Below are 13897 nucleotides of genomic sequence, written 5' to 3' on the forward strand. Positions count from 1 at the left end.
TTTACATTGTGACTCTGAGTCTTTATCCCTCTGTGAAGGGAGATGCATTCTTCCCATTTATTCTACCAAGGGCTCTGATTATTCACCTCAATAAAGACTCCTCTGTTCCAAACAACATTCCAGTTTACCTCATGCTGTAATTTTCCAGTCAACACCATCTCCACTTCACCCCCTCGTACTTGATGAGTAGGCCTGGGCAAACTGCCCATGGAGTATTATTAGTGTTGTGTACAGTGCCAGCAGTACCTCCTTGTGTTCTGTGCTGCGTCCTGGCAAATAAAGGAAAGCATCCCACATTCCTCTTTATTATTTTTTAAAAATCTGTTTAGTACTTCAGGGGTCATCAATTTCAAAGGCCCATTTCTGTATGATACAAATCTGTGTTCCTGCACAATACTCAGTCCCCTCATCTGAGAGCCCAGTGTCCTGATGAATACCAAGCCCCTTCTTCATCATCCTAATTACCCTGTGCCCCTAGGCCTCTGTCTTCTTCATCACTCTCCAGAGACCTACTATTTTATTATGCAAGAACGTGATAGGGTTTCAATGAAGCACACTCCCTGCATACTGAATTACATATAGTACTTTCCAAGATACATTACAGGTGTATAGGAGTAATGAAATTGAACCCTTAGAAGGCAGTGATCATAACATGATTGAGTTCACTGTGAAATTAGAAAAAGAGAAGCCAAAATCTGATGTGTCGGTGTTTCAGTGGAGTAAAGGAAACTACAGTGGCATGAGAGAGGAACTGGCCAAAGTTGACTGGAAAGAGACACTGGCGGGAAAGATGGCAAAGCAGCAGTGGCTGGAGTTTATGCGAGCCAAATATAAGCTAAGGAGAGGGCATACAAGGAAGCAAAAATTAGTGGGAAGACAGAGGATTGGGAAGTCTTTAAAACCTTACAAAAGGAAACCAAGAAGGTCATTAAGAGAGAAAAGATTAACTATGAAAGGAAACTAGCAAATAATATCAAAGAGGATACTAAAAGCTTTTTCAAGTATATAAAGAGTAAAAGACAGGTGAGAGTAGATATAGGACCGATAGAAAATGATACTGTAGAAATTGAAATGGCAGATGAGGAGATGGCAGAGGAACTGAACAAGTATTTTGCATCAGTCTTCACTGAGGAAGACAGCAGGATACTGGACACTCAAGGGTGGCAGGGAAGAGAAGTGTGCGCAGTCACAATTACGACAGAGAAAGTACTCAGGAAGCTAAATAGGCTAAAGGTCGATAAATCTCCTGGACCAGATGGAATGCACCCTCGTGTTCTGAAGGAAGTAGCTGTGGAGATTGCGGAGGCATTAGCAATGATCTTTCAAAAGTCGATAGATTCTGGGGGGGGGGGGGAGAAGGGGGAGTGTTCAAGTAGGGTTGCCAACTTTCTCACTCCCAAATAAGGGACAAAAGTAGTGGTCAAATACGGGACACTTGTGTTTATCCCGAGAAAGACTACCATGACCATGAAGCCTTGCGTGGGCACCTGTGTGCGCATGCGTATACATGCCGATTTTTTTCTACAAATCGGTTTTTGCTTAATCTTCCCGATTCTGTTAAGTGAAAATACACTGTACATACACTATTTCTACTTTATATAGGCTGTGTATTTATCATATCATTCCTGCTTTTACTATATGTTAGTGTTATTTTAGGTTTTATGTGTTATTTGGTATGATTTGGTAGGTTATTTCAAGTTCAACAGTGTGTGACAGGGAATGAGGAAAGGTGCAGCTGACTCATATTGTTTCATATCACCAAATCATATCGTTTCCTCGCGGCCCGGTAGCACACGCTTTGCAGCCCGGTATCGGTCCGCGGCCCGGTGATTGGGGACCTCTGATCTATGGCTACAGCACTCTGAGATATCCGAACAACATCAGTACTGACCTCTTGAGCATCCCCAAATTTAACAGCTTCACCAGTGGTACATGTCTTCAACTGTCTGGAATTTTCTCCTAGACCTCTCAACCTCTTTTCCCTTCAGCAAGTTTGAGAGAGGTTAACCTGCTTCTCTGACCAAGTTTGTGGCCAACTGCACTACTTCCTTTGAATGAGTGCTCAATATAACTCCCGAGAAACATCTTCAAACATTTCCTTTATGTGAATATATCAATTAGTTACAATTGAAGCAATCCACCAAATTATCTTAATTAGGAAGCTGTCTTGGTGTTGAGGATGTCCTGGTTTGTTCGCTCTGTTAACCAGCCTCTACGTCGGCTCTAATTTTACTAAGGGAAGCAACTTGAATATCTCTGAGAAAAAGGGTATTTGCCAAAGATATCCTTCAGCTAATGAAAGGGATTCCCATCTGATGTCACTGATTCTCTGTAATCTCTGGAGACTGTTGTGTGTGAAAATCCCAAGTTCTGAGATACTCAAAACACCTCATCTGGCATCAACAATGGTCGAACTCACTTAGGTCACATTTCTTACCCCTTCTGATGTTTGGTCTGAGCAACAACGGAACCTCTTGATAATATCTGCATGCTTTTGTGAATTGAGTTGCTGCGAGATGATTGGCTGATTAGATATTTCCATTAACAAGCAGGTGTACAGGTATACAGGTGTATCTCATAAACTGAGCACTGAGTGTAAATTATCCCTTTCAGTTCACTAACATTACTTAGTTACCTCGGGGGCATCCACATGAACTATCTGTTCACCACTGTGTGGGCATACGTTGTTAGTTTCATTTGCTGAAATTATTGAAAAGGTTGCATCATCCTTTCGCTGATCGTAAACATGGTGGATTAAGTGAGATGACTGGTTTTCCTTCAGAATGATATTAGAATTAGAATTTTTGTTTCTTATATCCATCTCACAACATGAGAGAGTAAAAATATTTATGTTGCATTTCTGTCACTATGTACAAGCAATAGATTTAGATTAGATTTAGATTATGAGGACACTCAGTCCTCACTTATTGTCATTTAGAAATGCATGCATTAAGAAATGATACAATGTTCCTCCAGCATGATATCACAGAAACACAGGACAGACCAAGACTAAAACTGGCAAAAACCACGTAAATATAACATATAGTTACAACAGTGCAAAGCAATACCGTAAGTTGATAAAGAGCAGACCATGGGCACGGTAAAAAAAAAAGTCTCAAAGTCCCGATAGCCCATCATCTCACACAGATGGTAGAAGGGAGAAATGCTCCCTGCCATGAACCTCTATTGCCGCAAACTTACCAATGCAGCACCCTGGAAGTACCTGACCACAGCCGACTCTGAGTCTGTCCGAAAACTTCAAGCCTCCGACCAGCCCTCTGACACTGAACACCGAGCACCATCTCTGCCGAGTGCTTCGACCCCGCCCCGGCCGCCAAGCAACAAGCAAAGCTGAGGACTCGGGGCCTTCCCCTCCGGAAATTCTGGACCACACAGTAGCAGCAGCAGCGAAACAGGCATTTCAGAAGTTTCACCAGATGTTCCTCCGTACTCTCACGTCTGCCTCCATCAAATCAGGATTGTGCACAGCACCCTACTTGACAGATAACAGATATTCATCACCGGAGTGGCCGCTGCGCGCTGCGTCGTGCTGCCATCTTCTTCTGTCCTCTAAGGAATGGAAATGGAGAATATTGAGATTGTATACATAATTGTTTTGTATACATGTATATACAGTCAGATACACAATCAGATCAACGTGTACAGATAAATCTGATGGCCGGTGAAAGAAGCTGTCCCGCAGCCAGTTGGTCCCTGCCTTAATGCTGCGGTGGCATTTGCCAGACAGAAGCAGCTGAAGCAGTTTGTGGTTGGGGTGGCTGGAGTCCCTGATGATCCTCCGGGCCTTTTTTACTCACCTGCTGCTGTAAGTATCCTGAACAGAGGAAAGTTCACATCTACAGATGCGCTGGGCAGTCTGCACCACTCTCTGCAGAGTCCTGTGATTGAGGGAAGTACAGTTCCCATACCAGGCAGTGATGCAGCCAGTCACAATGCTTTCGATGGTGCCCCTGTAGAAAGTTCTTAGGATTCGGGGACTCATGCCAAACTTCTTCAGCTGTCTGAGGTGAAAGAGGTGCTGTTGTGCCTTTTCACCACACAGCTGGTATGTACAGTCCAAAGGAGATCCTCGCTGAAGTGTATGCCGAGGAACTTGAAACTACTCACCCTTTCATCTACAGTCCCGTTGATGTCAATAGGACGGTGTATAGTGCTGCGGCTATGGCATTGTCTGTTGATCGATTGTGTCGGTAAGCAAAGTTGAGGGGGTCCAGTGTGGGTGGTAGCATGCAGCAGATGTAGTCCTTGTAGCATTTGCTTATGATTGAGGTGAGTGCGACTTAGAGTTTTCATGACATTGTTAGAATAATGTCTTAAATTTTCCATAAAATCATAATAACTAGCATAAGAGCAAAATTAATTAATTGTTAATTGATTGAATGGTATCAACTTTCTGTCAGTTATCTACTCACTTCTAAAATTAAGCATTTGAGGAACGAGACTAGTTGAAAAACTATGCAATTTATTACACTGTAAGGGCCATCTAAGTATTTATGAGGTTCTTAAACAAATGGCTGAAATAGTTTAGGAACAAACCATACTCTGCTGGAATGTAACTGAATTTGACTGGTGGTTGTCCTCAAAGCAGGAGTGTGCTGTGAAGTTCTCGTGCTGGGGGGTTTGAGGTAACAATTTAAACCTGAGCTGAGGCAGAGTGCCTCTGGGGCAAGCTCACAAGCTGAATCACCAAGCCCTCTAAACGCAGGAACATCCACAAGTACAGACAAAAATATTGAACTGCTGGAGGAACTCTGTGCGTCAGGCAGCATCTGTGAAGGGAAATAGACGGCCAATAAATATCTTGCCTCGTTATTAGGTCTACTTTCTAAATTAAAGGACTAAAGCCTGGTTGTTTGCATTTCCAATAAAAGATATTAGATTACATTATGAGAACACTCAGTCCTCGTTTATTATCATTTAGAAATGCATGCATGCATGCATTAAGAAATGACATAATGTTCCTCCAGTGTGTTATCACAAAAAAACAGGACAAACCAAGACTAACACTGACAGAACCACATAATATAACATATAGTTACAGCAGTGCAAAGCAATACCATAATTTGATAAAGAGCAGACCATGGGCACGGTAAAAAAAAAGTCTCAAAGTCCCAATCAGCTCCCGAGTCCCCGATAGCAGGCGGCAAAGGGGAGAAACTCCCTGCCATAAACCTCCAGGCACCGACAACTGCCAATGCATTGGAAGCACCCGACCACAGCCGACACTGAGTCTGTCTGTCCAAAAACTTCGAGCCTCCAATGAGCCCCTCTGATACAGCCTCCCGAGTGCCATCCTCTGCCAAGCGCCTTTGACCTCGCCCCGGCCGCCAAAACAAGCAAAGCTGAGGATTTGGAGCCTTCTCCTCCAGAGATTCCAGGCCACACAGTAGCAGCAGCAGCGAAATGGGCATTTCAGAAGTTTCTCCAGATGTTTCTCCTTGCTCTCACGTCCGTCTCCATCAAATCAGAATTGTATATGGTACCCTACTTGACAAATAACAGACATCACCACCGGAGTGGCCGCGTGCGCTGTGTCATGTTGCCATCTTCTCCTCCTCACAGATATCACATTGTTTGTAAGCTTTTAAATCTAAAATTTTCTTCCTGGAGTTTGCTTCATTTTTAACTCTGTGTTTGAAGATTAATCGTCTCCTTAAATTGTTCTTTGATGTACTCTTTATGGTAGCATGTCATGTTTACAGTTTCTTTTTTGTTGAGGATGCATTCCTGTTAATTTTCTAACTTGGTTGATGACTTTGGAAGAAACTGAAACGGATAATCTCCCTGCTCAGCTCCAGTCAGTTTGCTGCTGAATTCTTTACAAAGGTTAAATGGGGGAAAAACACCAACTAATTTCAGAAAGGATGGTACATTCTCTATCATCTACACCTGAGCCTCTGTTAGGGACTAGCCTGCATGTTCGAGTCTTTGCTGGGATTTAATAGCAGGATGATGCAGTGATCAGGTATTAGGCCATTTATGGTAAAGGGTGTTCACCGTAAGGGGTGAATCTGGTTGGACAGGATCCTGGTAAATTTGATCACCATTGCATTATTTCTGCTACATCCTGCCATTAAAAAACCAAAAACAGTAAGTGGTGTGAAGAAATTTTCCTAGAATCTTATTAAGTTATTTATTTAAATGAGACATTGTTACTTTTGGTAATATTTTCTCTCTTTTTCTCCCACAAATTCTTGGTCTTAGATGTGCAGAGAGTGTTTACTTATGTAGTTAGAGGCTCTTTCAATGCCCCAGGAGGGAAGTAGAATTTATGTAAACTGGATGAGAGATTTCCAGTTTTGAATTCCATTCAAGCACAGGATTTGAACCAAATACAGTGCAGCACGCTGGTTTATGTTCCTGCTTTGGCACTTTTTGCAGGAAAGGTTTTGCTGCAGGGATTAGAACTCTTCAACTTTCTTAATCCGGACCCGGAGGATGTTGCTAATGATTAACAACATCCCAGACGAGGGCTCAATTGAACAAAGCACAATTTATTTTTCTAAAAATGAACACTTTTCTTTTCCTAACACCAACAATGCAACCCCTACCCCACACCCATGAAATCAATAGATCTCCAGCAGTTTTTCCCCGGTGCCCAGAATAAATCCTGGACTTGATTAAACTGTGCCTCTGGACTGCACAGGAGTGCAGCAGAAGAGCACAACATTCAGTAATTGAATTCAGGACATGAGTGCTTGTTTACCCACGGGTTGGAGTCTTGGACTTGTTGACATTTAAGGACATAAGTTGGCATTCAGCAGCAAAGATTGTGTTATTTCCAACACAGGTGGACTGAAACTAGCTCTGAAGTAAATGCATGTCTGAATTGACCCTAAAACAAGAGGTGGCTTGTTCTGCTTGTGAATTTTCCCATATCTATACTAGGGTTTTCTTCTTAGCTATTCAGAATAAGATTGTCAAATGGTGCTAAAGTTGGAGCAATTTTTGTGCCCCTCACAAGGAGGATTGAAACCATATGAAATTTATTCACATACAAATGTGTAGAAAACAGAGTTTCTATTATTGCTAGACTGGACCATACTTGAGGCGCTTTTTGTGAGGTGCAAGTGTGCTAACTATGACACCATCCTACTGGTACTCTTGATATGTCCTGTGACAAACTGTTGCTTTGAACAAATTCATTAAAAATAATTATAGAACTATTGGTATGTTCATTTTGTAGAAATGTGATGAAGCATTTTAAAACTTTGTGTATTACATTTTGTACTTTGCAGCTCTTTGTCCTTAATTTAAGAGCAAATAAGATGTTGTGCAGATCACCACAAGTTTGAGACTTGTTATTATTTATGTATTGTACTGTGTTGTTTCTTTTTTATTTGGTTTACTGGATGTTGGTCCTTGCAGAAGCCCATTGTTTCCCTCAAATTATGAGTGCCTTTTACTTAGGTTCTGGAGTCCTGTATGGGTCAGATTGTTGAAGCTGGCATATATCTTCCTCTTTGGGTATTAGTGAAGCAGATAGGTTTTTAAGCCATTCTGGCAGTTTGGTGGTTACCGATAATGTCTCCAGATCTTTCTGTTTGTGCTCTGGACTGTTTCTCATGTGGTTTAAAAGGGCAGCATAGTAGCATAATGGCGAGTGTAATTATCTGAATGGTGGCCGATTAGGAAAAAGGGAGGTGCAACGAGACCTGGGTGTCATTATACACCAGTCATTGAAAGTGGGCATGCAGGTACAGCAGGCGGTGAAAAAGGCGAATGGTATGCTGGCATTTATAGCGAGAGGATTCGAGTACAGGAGCAGGGAGGTACTACTGCAGTTGTACAAGGCCTTGGTGAGACCACACCTGGAGTATTGTGTGCAGTTTTGGTCCCCTAATCTGAGGAAGGACATCCTTGCCATAGAGGGAGTACAAAGAAGGTTCACCAGATTGATTCCTGGGATGGCAGGACTTTCATATGAAGAAAAACTGGATGAACTGGGCTTGTACTCATTGGAATTTAGAAGATTGAGGGGGGATCTGATTGAAATGTATAAGATCCTAAAGGGATTGGACAGGCTAGATGCAGGAAGATTGTTCCCGATGTTGGGGAAGTCCAGAACGAGGGGCCACAGTTTGAGGATAGAGGGGAAGCCTTTTAGGACCGAGATTAGGAAAAACTTCTTCACACAGAGAGTGTTGAATCTGTGGAATTCTCTGCCACAGGAAACAGTTGAGGCCAGTTCATTGGCTATATTTAAGAGGGAGTTAGATATGGCCCTTGTGGCTACGGGGGTCAGGGGGTATGGAGGGAAGGCTGGGGCGGAGTTCTGAGTTGGATGATCAGCCATGATCATAATAAATGGCGGTGCAGGCTCGAAGGGCCGAATGGCCTACTCCTGCACCTATTTTCTATGTTTCTATGTTTACAGAGCCAGTGTTTGAGGTTCAGTTCCCAGCGCTGTCCATAAGGAGCTGGTTCGTTCTCCTGTGACCGCTCAGGTTTCCTCCAAGTGCTCCAGTTTCCTCCCACATTCCAAAGGCGTACGATTAGGGTTAGTGAGATGTGGGCATGCTATGTTGGTGCAGGAAGCGTGGCGAGACTTGTAGGCTGCCCAGCACAATCCTTACTGATTTGATTTTACACAGACAGCACATTTCACTGTATGTTTCAATGTACACATGACAAATAACCCTGACCTTTTTCTCTGCAATACTTACCACAATGGAAGGTAAATGTGAATATCCTGCTGCCTGCTCATGTTGATGCTGAGAAAGTTTCGGATAATAAATACTTTAGCCTCCACTCAGTAGGAAAGGCTGTGGAAGTGAGTGAAGGCCCACAGATGGCAGGTATCAAAATTTCTAGCTATTAAGAGAGCTACTACAACATTGGTAGGCATTGAAAAATTTACTTTGGAGTTCGAACTAAACCATCTGTGACTGTTAAGGTGGAACTTATGAATTTATAATTTAATTCTGCCCTTTCTGAAGTTACTCCCAATAACGTAATGAGCAAATACTTATTTCACAAAATATTGAATGGTGCAGCAAAGGAAGAAGCCCCTTGAGCTACAAGTTTGTGCTGGATTAATTAAACTAATGACACCTAACCCCTTCTGTCTCCACCTTGTCCATATCCCCCCCGTCTCTGTGTATTCATGTGCCTACCCAAGAAACTCCTCTTTCGTAATTGCCTTGAGCATCAACTCTGGCAGCACGTTCCAGCACTTGCCCCACAAATCTCCTTTGAACATTCCTCCTCTCACCTTTAATTACCTGCCCTGGGGAAATGATACTATTGCATCCATGAGGGCAGGTGTGTGTATTGTCTGCACTCCTCTTATAATTCTTACTCACAAACATACAAGATTTGGCAACATTCAAGTTTTTTGCTCTGTTAATCATTTTAATTTCTTTTTTGGTTTCATGAATGAACCAGATGTTGATGGCATCTGGCTTGGGGCAAATTTTATAAGAAATCTTGCCATTCACTTGGCATTATTAACACATTCAATAAATAGTTTATGAAGGATTGTTCCTTGCATTTTGTTATGAATGGCTTGTAAAACGTAAGAAAACATTTTTGAACTCTCAAACAGAATCTATTTGCAAATAGATTAGCAAGGACCCGATTGTGAAGGAACTTACTTTTATTCTGTTAATGATATTAGTTTGTCTTAAGTATGGAATGTTTATCCCGTATCATTTCCTTGCACTGTTTGGTTGCAATTGCAAACTGAACTTCTGGTGCTTTTCATTCGCCACGTTAAGTATGTCTTCTCAATTGACTATCGTAAGGGTGAAAACTACTCCTTGTTCTAATGCATTTGTTCACCTGTGTTAATGTTTATTGCATCTTTTTCCTGCATGAATTTATCTAATTGCTTTTTGTCAACGTGCAATTTTGTCATTGTTTGCATAGTTTGTGTTTACAAGTTTTGTGGCCAAGTAAGAAATGAAAGCCTTAGTGTACACGAAGAGCTGTAGAACACTACAGCACAGAAACAGGCCCTTCGGCCCATCTAGTCCATGCCGAACTATTAGGCAGCCTAGCCCCGTTAACCTGTACCTGAGATTGTAGCCACCAAATACCCTTCCATCCATGTATGTACCAATCCAAATGTCTCTTCAATGTTGAAATTGAACTTGCCTCTACCACTTCCTCTGGCATCTCGTTCCACACGCTTACTACCTTCTGTGTGAAGAAGATTCCCTTAAGCGTTTCACCTTTTGCCCTTAGCCCATGACCCCTCGTTCTAGTCTCACCAACCCGAGTGGAACTAAAACTGAATGAATCAACCACCTGTATTTTCAGTGTGGGTACTTTAAAATTTGTTGTTGTTGTTCAGTCACTAAGTCGGGTCTGACTCTTCGAGACCTCATGGATCATAGGGTTTTCATGGCAAGATACAGAAGGAGATTGCCAGGCCTTTCTTCCGCATGGATACTGCTGCTGCCCAGGTTGGGATCTGGCAGGGTCTGAACTCAGGACCACCTGCCTTGAAGTCCAGTGCTGATACCACTACACCACCAGCCAGCCCACTTTAAAATACTGAATGTATATTTCAGCCCGTAAAACCAAATTATGGAAGTTGTGTCTTTATAAGACTGGCATATATATATTTGTTAAAAAAAAAAGGCCTTTATTGATAATATTTTCATATGATGGCTTCAGCTAAAAGTTTATTTCAAGCAAATTTAATTGTGAAGAAAGACGGTGCTCTTTTACAGCGCTCATTTTCTAATCACTTCATGCTGTTGATTGCAGGGTACGTCGGGACCAGATCCCACGACCGTTTACGTGGATATGAGAGCTCTACGGCATGACAGGTAATTAAGGCAATCATAACCAGCTATTTTGAATGTGGTGTTAACATTTTCCCACAGGTAATCAATAGATTTGAAAACTCCTGCTGCATGTATGCTCACAGCTGGCTGCCAGAACAAAGTTATATGGGCGTGCTAGGGCAATTTGAATATGATATAAACACCTGATAGCCTGCAGCAATGCAAAATGACTTAACCTGGAGTGGAATCATTCCCATCCACATCTTTATACATAGCTTGCAATGGACTTTGAATAAATGAGCCTCCCTAGTACTTTCTTTCTTCAGCACATTTGATTACTGACAAATTTTAGGGAATGGGTAGTCAGAGAGTTGTACAGCATAGGAAAAGGCCCTTCAGCTCATTCATATCCATATTCGAGCTAATTCTATTTCCTAGCACTTGACCCATGTCCTTACAAACTCTTGTCATCTGTATACTTGTCAACATACTTCTGGCATGTCTCTGATGTACCTGGCTCTATCACCTCTTCTGACAGATTCTGAAAGGATGGGTACATTCTCTATCGTACACAAAAAAGTTCAAAGTAAATTTATTACTAAAGTACATTCACGTCGCCATGTACAACCCTGAGATTGTTTTCTTATGTGCATACTCAATAAATCCATTATAGGATAATAACCATAATAGAATCAATGAAAGAGCTCTCAAAATTGGGTGTTCGACCAGTGTGCAAAGGCAACAATCTGTACAGATACAAAAATAAAAAATAATAATAAATAAGCAATAAATATTGAGAACATAAGATGAAGAGTTCTTGAAAGTGAGTCCATCGGTTGTGGGAGCATTTCAATGATGGGGCAAGTGAAGCTGAGTGAAGTTATCCCCTTTGGTTCAAGAACCTGGCAGGTGAATAATTGTTCTTGAACCTGGTAGTGTGGGTCCTGGGGCTTCTGTACCACCTTCCTGATTGTAGCAGTGAGGAGAGAGCGTGGCCCGTGGCCTGGGTGCAGTGGGTCCCTGATGAATGTTGTCAGTTCTGAATCAGATTTCTGAATATACACCACCTCACTATATTTGTTTCTTTTTTTTGCTCTCTTTTTGAACTACATATATATAGCAATTTATACTTTATTATGTATTGTAATGTACTACTAACTCAAAACAAGAAATTTCATGACCTATGCCAATGATAGTAAAGCTAATTCTGATTCTAGTGGTGTTCCACATCGATCAGCGCTGAGACCTCTGTTATTTGTGAAGTATGTAAATGATTTGGACAAAAATGTAGGTGGGCCGAACTGTAAGTTTGCAGACAGCACAAAATCTGCAGGAGCTGTGAATAGTGAGGAAGGTTGTCAAAAGATACAGCAGGATATAGGTCATTTGGACATAGAGGTGGAGAAATGGCAGATGAAGTTTCATCCAGATGTGTGAGATAGAAGGTCAAGTGTAAGAGGAAAATATAGAGTAGATAGCAGTACCCTTAAGACATGATTGTAGAGTGGGCATTTGGGGTGCTCCCTGTAAGTGGCATCAGGTGGATAGGGAGGTAAAGAAGGTGCACAGCATGTTTGTCAAGGCTTTCGGTAAAAAAAATTTGGCAAGTCATGTAACAGCTGTCTAAAATTTCAAGTAGGTGTGTTGTGTGCAGTTCTGGTTGCCATACTATAGGAAATGTGGAGGCTTTGGAGAGGAAGAAGTTGTCTAGGCTGCTGCTTGGATTAGAGACTATTAGGTATAAGGAGACATTGGGCAAACTTCAGTTGTTTTATCTGGAGCATTTGAGGTTGCGTGGCAACCTGATCAAAGAATATAAAAGTCAGTCAGTCAGTCAGTGGGTGCCGTCCCGAATCCGGGGTTGGCGCTATGCACCTCCATCTTCTTCGATCTTGTGACAGCACCAAGTACAGCCTCTTCTCCAGTTTGCTGTTGCTGGCCGCCTTGGCACCGCCTGCCGTCACCCCGCCAAACTCGCGCCCGAGGCCGTGTCGACCTCCAGCCGCAGCCACTTCTTCGAGCTCGGCCCTTCCTTAGGCAGAGGCCTTGGGCAGGTCCAGGCACACAGTGCAGCGTCCAAGTTCATCATGTCTCTTCTAACTAGGTGCACAGCATATGATTCGTAGATACGTGGTGAGGCTTTAATCTCCTCCACGGAAGATGGCCGTTGGCTCACAAGGAGCTCATCCGCCCTTAGTCAGGTCTTGTTTTTTAGTCCTGCTGGGTGCCCTCACACCCTCCTCACCAGACTATGTCTGGTGGGGGAGCCGGTCCAGGTTGCCGACCACCTGACCACGGCCCCCAGCCGAGCGCCGGGTGCCCGCCCCCCCCACCAAATCTCTCCAAGCATCCGGTGCTCGACCAAAAACCATGATTGAGCGGCTGGCGACCAAACCGGAAGACATATAAAAGTAGGAAAGGCATAAGTAGGAAGATAGCCAGAGTCATTTTCTCCCCCAGGTTGGAAATGTCAAATATAAAAATTCATACATTTAAGGTGAAAAGGGATAAGATTTAAAGAAAACTAGCGAGGCAGTTTCTCTTTACATTGAGAGTGGTAGTTTTTGCTACCACAAAAAAAAACTAAGTTTCTCAACATATGTTCGTGATAATAACCCTGATTCAGATTCTTCTGATTTTGGTAGGTACTTGGAATGTGCTGCCAGTGAAACTGGTGAAAGAGGCCTGCAGACAGGCATAGGAACATACAGGGAATGGAGGGATGTATGTTTAGGCAGACGGCATTAGTTTAAATCAGCTTCGTGGTTGACACATTCATGGTAGACCAAAGGTCCCGTTCCTCTGCTGTATTGTTCCATCTTCCATGTATGTAATGTAACTGTAAATTCTGCTGATTTCAGATAAACTTAAGTGTGGATTTGAGTGTGGTTAGCCACTTTTTTGGCTAACAGGGACATAATAGGCTGAAGGATCAAGATTGTTTAATGTCATTTCTTGTATACAAGTGTGAAGGAAAACTAAGTAATTGTTATTCCGGATCCAATGTAGCACAAAAAAGATAAAGAACATAATAATAATAATAATAATAATTAAAAACACAATTAATATAAACACAAAAGATAGCTTCGATATGTAGACTGATTGTGTGTCCATAAAGTGACAGTGGGCATAGGAGTGTC

The 13897-nt window shown here is 42.4% G+C and overlaps 1 protein-coding gene across 4 annotated transcripts in view; it reads left to right on the top strand.

Moving 5' to 3' along the window:
- Positions 1–13897, top strand: part of LOC140195535 (disco-interacting protein 2 homolog C) — a 653338-nt gene that overhangs the window by 593456 nt on the left and 45985 nt on the right. For all 4 annotated transcript variants that reach the window (XM_072254007.1, XM_072254008.1, XM_072254010.1 and 1 more), the window contains one exon: positions 10738–10799. In XM_072254007.1, the coding sequence (XP_072110108.1) occupies positions 10738–10799 (62 nt within the window). The remainder of the gene's footprint in view (positions 1–10737; positions 10800–13897) is intronic.

The sequence above is a fragment of the Mobula birostris genome, chromosome 3 (genome assembly GCF_030028105.1).
Source record: "Mobula birostris isolate sMobBir1 chromosome 3, sMobBir1.hap1, whole genome shotgun sequence".
Taxonomy (NCBI): Eukaryota; Metazoa; Chordata; class Chondrichthyes; order Myliobatiformes; family Myliobatidae; genus Mobula; species Mobula birostris.